The 11784-nt window shown below is 38.8% G+C and overlaps 1 protein-coding gene across 1 annotated transcript in view; it reads left to right on the forward strand.

Moving 5' to 3' along the window:
- Positions 1-2002, forward strand: part of LOC101395770 (cytosolic beta-glucosidase) — a 104477-nt gene extending 102475 nt beyond the window's left edge. Inside the window, exon 5 of the mRNA XM_004432315.3 lies at positions 925-2002. Coding sequence (XP_004432372.1) covers positions 925-1127 — 203 coding nt within the window. The 3' untranslated portion in view covers positions 1128-2002. The remainder of the gene's footprint in view (positions 1-924) is intronic.
- Positions 2003-11784: the final 9782 nt, after the last annotated feature.

An 11784-nucleotide genomic window follows, 5' to 3' on the forward strand; every position in this document is an offset into this window, starting at 1 on the left:
AGTGCATCCCATAGATAGGGTTTACTTATTCTGGTTTTAAAAAAGAAAATGCAGAGATTCACACAACCTCAGCATTTTGTCAAACTTAAAATACTAATAAAAAATGAGTCAATTCCCTGACTAAAGTGATGGAAATCAGTGTAAAACTACTTAGAGAATTCCCTACAGTTTTGGCATCTTAATATGGAGTCCAGGGATGGGTTTTGGGAGCGTCCACAAATGAAATTAAACAGAATGTTGTGTTTGGGCATATGTGCATTGCTGGAGGAGGTGGTCTATTGCTTTGGTTCTTAGAGAGCTTAAGCACCACTCTGACTTTAGATGTGGGGCAGAGGGGATGCCATAGCACTTTTGTGTCTACTCAATCTAGGATATAGGCACAGCCAGAGCTGTGTGCTGACCCTTTTCATTGGAGGTTCTATTTGTAGAATTATAAGACACGTCTCAATTTAGTGTGAGGACACATATTAAGTGCTGGGGTTTCTTCAGCCATGTTATTATCACTTCTTCCGACTTACCAATGGGCTTTCTGGATTATCTAGAGGTTGTACTTATAAACTGGGCAGTGTCTTTACTGAACATAATTCTAGGCACTAGGGAGAAACTGTGTGTGTGTGTTTCTTTGTGTCTGAAAAGAAGTACGTATTGAAAAGATGTGTATCGAGTAAATGAATGAATGAATAAAATGAATATCAAAGTGAATGAATAACCAAATAATTAGAATTAAGTAATTTAATTCTTGAGTGAAGCCCCTGCTTGGTTAAAACAGAAAATTGGAAAAGGGTATTGACAGAAGGTTTTTTCTATTCCCACTGTGATCCTCTGCAGGAGAAAGAGACCTACGCTGGTCATCAAAGATTTTGTCTGTGTTCTCATAAAACCTTCCCTGAAATGGTAATTTTTTTTTTTTTTTTTTAATTTCAGCTATCCAACTTGATAAAGTCAATCTTAAAGGGTATTGTGCATGGTCTCTTCTGGATAGCTTTGAGTGGAACGAGGGGTACAGCAGCCGGTTTGGTCTCTTCCATGTTGATTTTGAAGATCCAGCTAGACCCCGAGTCCCTTACACATCAGCCAAGGAGTATGCTAAGATCATCCGAAACAATGGCCTAGAGGGAAATCTATAAAAAATATGTCTGGGCAATTTCACCTGGAGAAGAGGCCTCTGCTTTTGGAAAGAAAATCTGCTTTGGTGATCCCTTGGATAAACTCAAGTTGCCTTTGTAATCAACAGCTCCTACCAATTTATCCATGATTATGAAGTCTGAATGTGTAATGCCTGGGGATGTATTTAATGATGGCCTTTACTCTATTTGCCTTTGGATCAATGAGGCTTTAAAAAAAAATAGAATAGAAAACCACTGAAATTGATTTTTAAATTAAGAAATCAGATAGACTTGGAAACTTCAATTTAAATCCTTAGAATTTTTCTAGAAAAAGTAATGCAAAATTTATAAAGACAGTAAGCTCATGATTTGCAACTCTAATAGCAGACCACTTATTATAAGAATGCTTGTTTATGAACCTAATTTTTCTGGTTACATAAGCTATTGTTTGCTTAGCAGATCCATTGTTGTGTGGTCCATAATTTTTCTGCTATTTAATCTAGTATAAAAAAAGACAAAATTAAAGTTTAGTCACATTATATAGTTATGCGTTCTATTCACCAAAGGGATTAATTGGTAACCGATTTAATAAAATGGGTTTGTTGATGTTGATTTGGCACATATTTTATCCATGCATGAACAAGTACATCTTTCTCTTGCCTGAAGAACTTTTGAAAAATAATAAATTAATAAAACAAATTAGACTGTAAATGGCAGCAAAAGTGCTTGAGTGTTGATGCTTGGCAGAAACTGGATTCCTACTCCAGAGTGGCACCAAATGAAAAGCAAAATAATTTCGGGTGGTGAACATGATGAAATCTACACAGAAATCAAAATATAATGATGTATACCTGAAATTTATACATTATAAACCAATGTTACTGCAATAAAAAAAATTAGAGAGTAAAACAATAAATAAATAAAAACAAAATAATAAGCAAGGCACGGTCTCTACTTTTAGGTATTTTTTTAAATGTAAGACCCGTAAGAACATTCGTGATAACCATCAATAAATTCATGACTTGATTGACCTACATGAGCGTAAGCAAGGGAGGGGAGGATTCATGACACTGGTAGTTGAAATGTCTGAGAGGTATGTGAGGTTGATTAGAATTGGACATTTCATTGAGCTTCCTCAGTAGTAGGTGTAGGGCTCCCTCTGGACTTCTTGTCTTCCCTCCAACAAACCTTTCACATATGTGGCATTTGGACCCTCACATCCATATTTAAGTAGTATTTATGAAACATTCATTTGTGTATCGGGCTTGAAGCTAAGAGGTAAGTATTACCACTCCCATTTTGCAGACTGAGCAACTGAGGCCACACTGATGTGTATCTTCCTCAAGTCACGTTAGTACTTGTTTCCTGGACTTGGCACTTCCTTGGCATCAGCTCTATTCTCTGCCTAGCACACTGTAGTTGGAGTGCCCTGGAAGTCTTCTCTGCATTTCTTGAATAGAAGAGAAAAGAAACAAAGCATGAAGTTGTCTTCTGCAAGAGGAAGTGGGGCAGGTGGTGTTCTATCCTCATTCTGCTTGCCTGAGGAAACTGCACATACGTTGCCATTCTCAGGAGGCTTTCGGCCCTGAGTGGACACTTTGTCAATTTTTAAAAACACTGTGGTCAATTTCTGGATCATTTTCATGTTCATAATCAGGGAATTATTTACAGCAAAGAACAGTCTCTCAGTAACTTTGGACAGAGTGAGAAAGAGATGGTTGTAGTAGTTCAATAAACGTGGACGCACTGGGGAAAAATCATATTAAGATTAAAATGGTATAGGAAATTCTATTACATCTTTGCCACTGGTCTGTTATTTTTATTGTTCAATGAGACATTATCTCACAATTTGTGTTCATTTAAAAAGCATTTCCAAATCTTATTTCATTCCTCTCCTATCCAGTCTGTCTTTTTCATTTTTATCATGTATCTTGTTTACAATTTATGTGTTCTCTTATATTATCTTGCAAGACAACTGAGTTTTCCTTTTAATTAGGATGTTGCTTTGAATATTACTTATCCTACAGGGCGTATTTACAAGTTTTACAACAATACAAATGAGCACAGTTTTTTAGTTACCAAAACCAGAAAATTAATATTTGTACCATAAATAAAACGATCTGTCACATTTGGTCTACCAGGCAAAATAAACATTCTAGCTGCGGCGCCCGAGCCTCCTCATAGTGCAGTGGCCTTCTGCGGCTCTCTACTGGATTCTAAAGGCCAGCTCTTCGTCCCAGGTCCCAGAGATGGATCAAACCAAGGGGGCTTCCCTAATTAGTCCTGTAAATTAGAATTGCCAGGAGGTTAAGGTGAAGAAAAAGAAAAATCCACCAGCCCAAAACCTAACGGCCCCTGTAGTATTTTAATTAATGTTATTTTTAATTGCTTGTATTAGCATTTAAGAACAAAATTGATTGGCTTTTGCCTGTCAAGGAAACAGAACCTAGATCCTTCAAATGGAAAAACAGGAGTTGTTAATTATACTTAAAAATCCATAGATACTGTACTTAGATGTCTTGAAGGTCATCTGAGGCTTGTAAAGCACATGTTTTATGTCTGTTTTATCTAAGAAGAAACTTGGATAGCACAATGATGGATTGGAACTACTTGTATTTCTTTCTCTCCACCTTCCTTCCTTCTTTGCTTTTTTTTTTTTTTCTTTTTAAAGGGAATGTGAACACATGTTATTAACACCCTGGGATCACTTTAAAGAATTGGTTTTTTTGATAGTTTTTATTTTAGGGCAAGACATTTCTGAATTGCTAAAAACATACAGAAAATAAGAGTAGCACATTTTCATTTTGACGTGTAGGGCTTTAGTTTTATAACTCCTGTGAATGCCAGCAGGAAATGTCCACCCAAGCTCTTTATTGAATGAGAATGTTCGAGTTCTCAGTAAGAAACCTGTGAACTAAGAATCTGGCAACGTTGGTATTTGACAGTGGAATGCCAGTCAGACTTTGTGCTCTGTTAATTTGTGTTTGGCCCGTAGCTTTTAGTTATTTTTATGAATGAGAGAATAATGAATACATTTGAAATCTATTGAAAAAATTCCCCAACACTGGCTAACCAAAAAGTAGATTTATATGATAATCTTTAAACACCAATTCTATTGCTCAATGCTAGGCAGAAAGGCAATAGAATACTGAACTTCATCACTGAGAGAACAGAATAAATCAAAGCTGATGGAATTAATACTGTTTAATTACTAGCAATATACCTTACCTGGAGAATGCGTATTCATCACTGATCACAATATTTTAGGCTCTAGTTGTCCTGGGAGGGATGTAGTACTGAGCACAAAGTATGATGAGACTTAAAGAATGAAATTAGAAGAAATTTTGACATAGAGACACTTTATTGTGGCCTTTAGAATTATGGCAGCACAAAGGGAGAATGACCCTTATAACCGTGGCAGTAGGTGAGATGTGGAGATATGCAGAGGCGCTGGGCTAGGGTCATGGGGAAGAGCGACTCCCAATGGTGGGAGTTAATGAGTCATTAACTCATTAACTCTACTTTCTTGTAGAGAGTAGACACGGCTGTTGTCCCTGGTTTTCCCAGTGTCTACAAGTGTCACTTGACCCATGACTGGCTTATGTGACCTTGCCTGAGTGGCTATTGGTATCCAGTATGAGGCAAATATAGTGTAAGAATGTGGGCTCTGGAGTCAATTTACCTGGATTTAAATCTTGGCTCTGACGTTTATTAACCAAGTGACATTAAGCAATTTACTGAACTTCCCTGTGCCTCAGTTTTCCTAACCGTAAAATGGGCTCCTTATGTGGCTGTTGTGAGAGTTAAATACGCTGATAGAGGTAACATGTTTAGAGTAGTTGGACACGATTAGTGAGCCATTATTTTTAACTTTCAAGCTGGTTCACCCTTATCCTCCGGCAATTCGCCAATTACAGCTTAGATTTTTCCTACCCTGGTCCTACACCTGGTTCCTGCAGAGGTTTCTGCTTCGGTAAGTTGTGATTCACCGTCTCTCCCATTTTTGTGGCAGTGGTTTTCCCTGTGACCTCAATTTTCTGATGAATCCACGAAGAGTTGTTCATTTTCAGTTTGTTTGGCTTTTTTCTTCTTGTTAGGATGGGCGTGACAACCTCCAAGATCCTTACATATCGGACTGGAAACCAGAAGTCACCATTATTTTTATAATCATTAGAACGGTAGGTTTCCAGCAACCCAATCAGTACATTTTTATTAAACTAAACTGTGCAATACATAGTAGAGATGCAATACTGCAGACAAGACAGTTCTTCTCCAAAAAAGTTCGTAGTCTAGTTGGGGAACTAGGATAGAGGCAGGAAATGATAACAAATGCTGCCTGGTGAGTTTTCCAGATGCTAAGACAAGGGAGAACTCTCTGCTACCTGGGGTGGGCAGATATGGCTTCATGGGTAAGGATAAATCCTTCAATATAAGAAATAATATGAATAATAATAAAATATAAATAATATAGGTAAAAATATAGACGTGGAAAGCATAAAGCTTGTTGAGGGTGGGGGGCAGTACCCAAACCAGTTCACCTTAGGGAAGAGAGTGGGCAGGTGGGACTAGAATATGGAGAGTCTCTGATGTTCTTTGAAGCCATTTTGGTTTTCTCTTGGAGCAAGATTGAAGCTCTCTGAGCAGGATGGTGATGATTTAAAAGCAACATGTTGAAAGTTGGCTAAGAAATTGGGATGTAGGGACCAGAGAGAAAGTTACTTGCAGCAGAACATTTAAGGTGGCAAGTGCCTATAGGAAAAGTCAATGTGTAATTACAATTAATGTATCAAGAGTACACAGGAACTTAAATGCAGCATGGTCTCTTGGGTTGGACCCTGGAACAGAAAAAAAGACATTAGTGGAAAAACTAGGAAATCCAAATGAAGTCTTTAGTTAACTAATAGTGCTTTACCAATGTTACAATACATCACAGTTATTTAAGATGTTAACATTGGGGAAGCTGGGTGAAGAATATATGAAATGCTCTGTACTCTCTTTGTAACTCTTTTGTAAATCTAAAATTATTCTCCCCAAAAGTCTTCAAAATGTACATGGGAACAGTGAGTAACATATTCGGATAGTATGTTAGATATAGACGTATATAATAATCTACGTATACAAGGATAAAAGATAGGAAAGAAATAATCACTGTTAATGTCTTGATACTCCTTTTCTCTCTCGCTGCGTTGTGGTATTATAGCTAATTGTTTTTCCTCTTTTTTATAGTTGGTTCCCAAGTTTTCCACACTTAGCTTCTATTTCCTTTTATTATTAGAAAATATTTGTAAAGACTAACTTCAGCAGTGAAGGTGATTCAATGGATGTTGGAGTAATGGAGACAGATGGCTCTGTAAGGGAACAATGGTACCATTGATAGAAATTGACAAGTGTACACATTACTCCATCTAGGTGATAATTTCAATACATTAACGGCAACAAATATTTCTTAAGTGCTTGTTACAGTTTTGAAATATTTAAAAATTAATTGCTACCTCTAGTCTATAAACACCAATTTATTATATCTCTGCCACACATAATGTTTTTGGTTTGTTTGCCCTCCCAGATGGTGAACAACTTGAGGCCTTATTCATCTTAATATTTCCAGCACCTAGCATGATTTTGGGCATACCTAAGTAATTTATAAATGTGTATGAAATCATTGATGTGGTGATGTTAGGCAGTCAAATTCTTATTTGCAACAGAAACTTAAGATGTAGGGTGACTCATTTAATCCTTACAGGAACGCTGAGGAGTAAATGCTACAATTATTATCCCCATTTTACAGATGAGTAAGCTGAGGCAGAGAGAAGATAAGTAACTTGTCTAAACATTAGAGCTAGTAAACGGTGGAGCAAGCATTGCAACCCAGACAGTCTGTTTCTGGACATCAAAATGCTACTTCATATTCTTTCTTGATAAGGTTGTGGTAGAATCCGGCCTGCCATCCAGGGCTTCTGGCTTCCGGTTATTTTCAGTGAGCTTCCTGACACAAGATTTAGCCATGTTGCAACAGTTCAGTATAAGATGCTCAATGTCTCTAAAACTTCAGCTGATTTTCCGTACTTCACAGCTAGTCATTTCACAAAGCGGTGGATGTGTACTTTCTTTCCTAAGACTACCATTGTCCACACCGAAAATTATTTTCTTTGTTTTTACACTCATCCAGGCCATCTTACTTTTGAATCCTGTCTTCTAATAAACTAGGTACTCTTCCCAGAAATGGCATTGACCAAAACAAAATTATTCCCATGATAAAAATGTCGCATTTCTGGTCACCATTTGAGCAGATTTGGTGGGTAAGCACGTAGACAGTGTCGGATAACCCAGGGCTTGGTCATAGCTTCAGCATTTATGGAATGCATGACCTCAAGCAACTTACTCATATTTCTGATTTTGATTTCCCTTATCTGTAAAGCAAGAATTAAAACAAAGTAACTACTTTATAGGACTGTAGTAAAAATTAAATGAGATGATACATGTAAAGTAACTTAAAACACTGTCCACTAAGTGGTAATTACAGTGTCCATTCAGTGGTAACTATTATTATTATTTTCTGTTTTTATTAGTGCAAAGACTCTAAGATTGGGAAAACAGTTTTAGGCAATCAACTCTTTTTTTTTTTCTTTTGAGGAAGATCAGCCCTGAGCTGACATCCGCCAATCCTTCTCTTTTTGCTGAGGAAGACTGGCCCTGGGCTAACATCCGTGCCCATCTTCCTCCACTTTATATGAGAGACCACCACAGCATGGCTTGCCCAGTAGTGCGTCGGTGCGCGCCCGGGATCCGAACCAGCGGACCCCGGGCTGCCGCAGCGAAGCGCAGGAGCTTAACCGCTTGCGCCACCGGGCCGGCCCCACAGGCAATCAACTCTTGCGCCATGCCTACCTCGCTTTCTATTCCTTCCATCTGCACTAACATGGTTGATTCTGGGAAGGGCATCCACTGGCAGCTCCAAGATACCAGCTCACCCTTCTTGCAGTGGACGCTTTTCTCTGGACTGGAGTTCCAATCCATTGCTCAATTCCTCCATGACTTTTCCAGACCCACCATGCCCAGGAGATAGAGGGCTGCCTTACAGAAGAGTGACTGCCTTTCCAAAGCTGCCGCCTGCTGAGTGATGATTTAGAAGCTGTCCTGCATCAAGCATCCTTCTGTGATCGGCTCCATGCGCCTTTTGTGGGTTCAGGCTCCATGTCACACACACCAAAAACATTTTATTGACCACTTACATAGCAACAAAGAAGACTGGTGCAGAAATCACACTGTGTTTTCCATTCTCCTCTAATTCTCTCTCTCTTTTTTCCTCCCCGTAAAAGACAATACACAGTTCTTATTACTTTAATAGACTGTGAATTTATTTGCTTGCAAGATGGAACTAGTGAAAGTGTTTGGCTGAGAATAAAATGTTTTTCTCTTCTCCGTGTTCCATTTTTACAGTAGAATGCGCCCCTGAAACCCTTCCAGATTCTCTACTTTCTGATCATACTGTCTATTATAATTCCGCCCGATGGCAAACTTCTCCTTATTGACTCTAAATTACATTTAATCCTGTTAGGATCACTTTTTATTGAAAGGCATGTGTTGTGATGGCATTGACGGGAGTCCAGAAGCCGAGATGCCCAGCCAGAGGAAAATAAACTCTTGGAGCTTTCTAATGCTTGTCATTTTCATGCTGGGCCCAGCTGTGTAGCCTCTTGAAGGATGTAGAGGAGTGGGGTGTTCGGTGCAGATAATAGTGGGCTCCCGGGTGGTGTGGAGAGCTCTCCACCACAAGAAAATAATCTTTTGAGTCCAGTGGACTAAGAACCAAAGGCCGTTTTGAGCTAAGACAGTATAATTCTATTAGTGAAAAACTCTGGCAGGGGGAAATTGCCTGTGCTAAAATCTGTGTACAAATTAAAATAACAGGGCTAAGGGGGAAAATATCTCTATAAAAGGCTTTATGACTCTAGTGGATAATAATATCCTTGTCACTTTAGGATCTAGGGACCTAAAGACATAGGAGCTTTTTTCATAGCATATGGGCCTTCTTTACTCAACTTGAGCCTGTGCAATAAATCCGTTCTTGGGTGCTTACTTGATGAATTTGAATGCTGTGCCAAAGCATACTTTTATTCTCATCAAGAAAAGGTAGAAAATAAGGTCTGCATATCATTGCTGTGTGTTGACACCTTATAAGATTGATGTCACCTAAAAGCCCCATTTTGGCTAAATGTATTGCATGTGTAAGTTCCCTGTAATTTGCATGGGATTTTGTGGCGACAAATACTGTTAATATTGCTGTTTTGATATGGCGTGAAGAATTTATTTAAATGCGTACCTTGCTTTAGAATAAATTCATTAGAAGGGGTGAATTGGAAAAAAAAAGCTGTCAGCACAAATGCTGTTCATTTTCCAGGGTGACAGAAATCAAAATCCCAAGGTCTGTAAGTGTTGAATAGCTAACTTCATGTATCACAGCGCTATCTGCAGTGGGCCCTCCTCATTTATTGGACGACAGCTGCAAATTTAAAGCTTATGCTACACTTCCCTAATTCCGTGACAAAGACAACGTGAGCAATGGGCTGTCAAGTATTTGAAAATTGTGCCATGTAAGTAAATAAAGACACAGTTCATAATTCTATAAAAGGATGATGGCAACATTTATTCTAGAATTAAGCAATAATGAAACAGATGATTCTTTGAGCTCTAGCAATAGACTAGGGAGTTTAGTGCCAATACATGTCTTTCCTAACCTATTGTAAAATTAAGACAATGTCCAACTGGTTTTATTTCATCCTGCCCTTCTGCCCTCTCTCTCTCTTCCTCTTCTTTACCTCCCTCTTTTCTTTCTCTCATCCTTTCCTCCCTGTCACCTTACCTTTTATACCTCATTCTCTTCTTCTCCATCTACTCACTCTCTTAGGCTTTCATCAGAAATTTGTTAAGAACTTATCTTGGTTCAGGCATTGTGCTGGCACTGGGACTACACCATGACCAAGACACATATCTCTTTGGTCCTCATGAAACTTACAATTTATGTGGAAATGGTGCTGGATTACCCAACATGAAGACCAACCCTGTGCTTAGGGCCCCAGCAAAGGAGGAGCCATCTTCCTTACCCCTTTTAAAAATTAAGCTTATTATATGATATGTGGAGTAAAGCATTGAAGCAGTCATGATGGGAACTATCAAAACCTTGTTGGACATCTCAAACTCATTTGAAAGTTTTGATTTTTTTAATTTCAAAATCCATATGGTGTTGAAGGAGACACCATTATCCTGTCAGAGCGTAGGGCCTCTCAAGTCTTCATAGAGAACATGTGGGGAGCAAGTAATTAGACAGTGACATTGAACAAGTAATTAGAAGTGTGATGAGTACTGTAAGGGAGATGTACAGAGTGCTATGAAGCATATGACAGGGGGGCCTAACCTCTTCTTTGTTCTTGGTGAAATCCAAGACATGCACATGTTAAACTATAGTGGAGTAAAGCCTTTGAAAGAGTTGGTATTTACAGTGTGCCTGAAGTAGGCAAGGGGTGGGGAGAAGTAATCACTCTTTCTGGCTGCCCATGAATTGGATAAAACCACTGATCTGGGAAGACTGAGAAGGAATTGAAGACCCATGAAAAAGGACTTGCATAGGATAAAGATATTTTACTCCAACAGAATTGAATAGTTGGATGATCTTGACTTCAAGAAACAGAAACCACTTCCTTTATCTCCAAATGGTAGGGATAAGGGGAAGAGAAGCTTCAAGTAAGGGCCACGTCACCTGCATTGTACGGATAAGCTTTAAACATTCTGCTTCTCATGGCTTTGAGGTCTTCTGAAGGCTTAATATAAGGACTATTAATATAGGAACTGTTTCTGGGATGACTTTATGATACCATAAGTAGCAACGTATTGCATGGTCCTAAGGGGTATGTTTAATATAAAATTGTATGTCAATCATAGTATTATCTAGGCTACTATGTTTAGTGTATGCCAGTGGTGCTCAAACATTAGTGGGCATCAGTATCCCCTGGAGGGCTTGTTAAAACACAGATTGCTGCTGGGGCTGGCCCTGTGGCTTAGCGGTTAAGTGTGAGCGCTCCCCTGCTGGCGGCCCCGGTTCGGATCCCGGGGACGCACTGACGCACCACTTCTCTGGCCATGCTGAGGCCGTGTCCCACATACAGCAACTAGAAGGATGTTCAGCTATGACATACAACTATCTACTGGGGCTTTTTGGGAAAAATAAATAAATAAAATTATAAAAACAAAATAAAACAAAACAAAAAAAACACAGATTGCTAGACCTCATCCCAGAGTTTCTGATTCAGCAGGTCTCGGGTGGGAGGCTGAGAATTTGTATTTCTCCTGAGTTGCCAGATGATGCTACTGCTGCTGCCTACTTTGACAGCCTTTGGTGTACGCCAATGAGTCAACTCACCTTAATGGTGGGGAGGTGAAAAGAGTATTGGTTTAGGAATCAAAAGACCTGAGTAGATATCCAGTACTACTGTTTGAACGCCTTAATCATCTTGTCATTGAACTTTTCCGAATTTCTTCCTCATGGGAGAATGCATGTTCTTATAACAAAGTTGTTAAAAGGATCAAATTACATATCTAAAAGCATTTTGTAAACTGATAAAAGCCCTGAGTTTTAAAACTTTTTCTTAATTCTCAGCGTGATCATATATCTTTACCTAGCGTG

This window comes from Ceratotherium simum, chromosome 8 (genome assembly GCF_057802395.1).
Source record: "Ceratotherium simum simum isolate JZ-2026a chromosome 8, ASM5780239v1, whole genome shotgun sequence".
Lineage (NCBI taxonomy): Eukaryota > Metazoa > Chordata > Mammalia > Perissodactyla > Rhinocerotidae > Ceratotherium > Ceratotherium simum.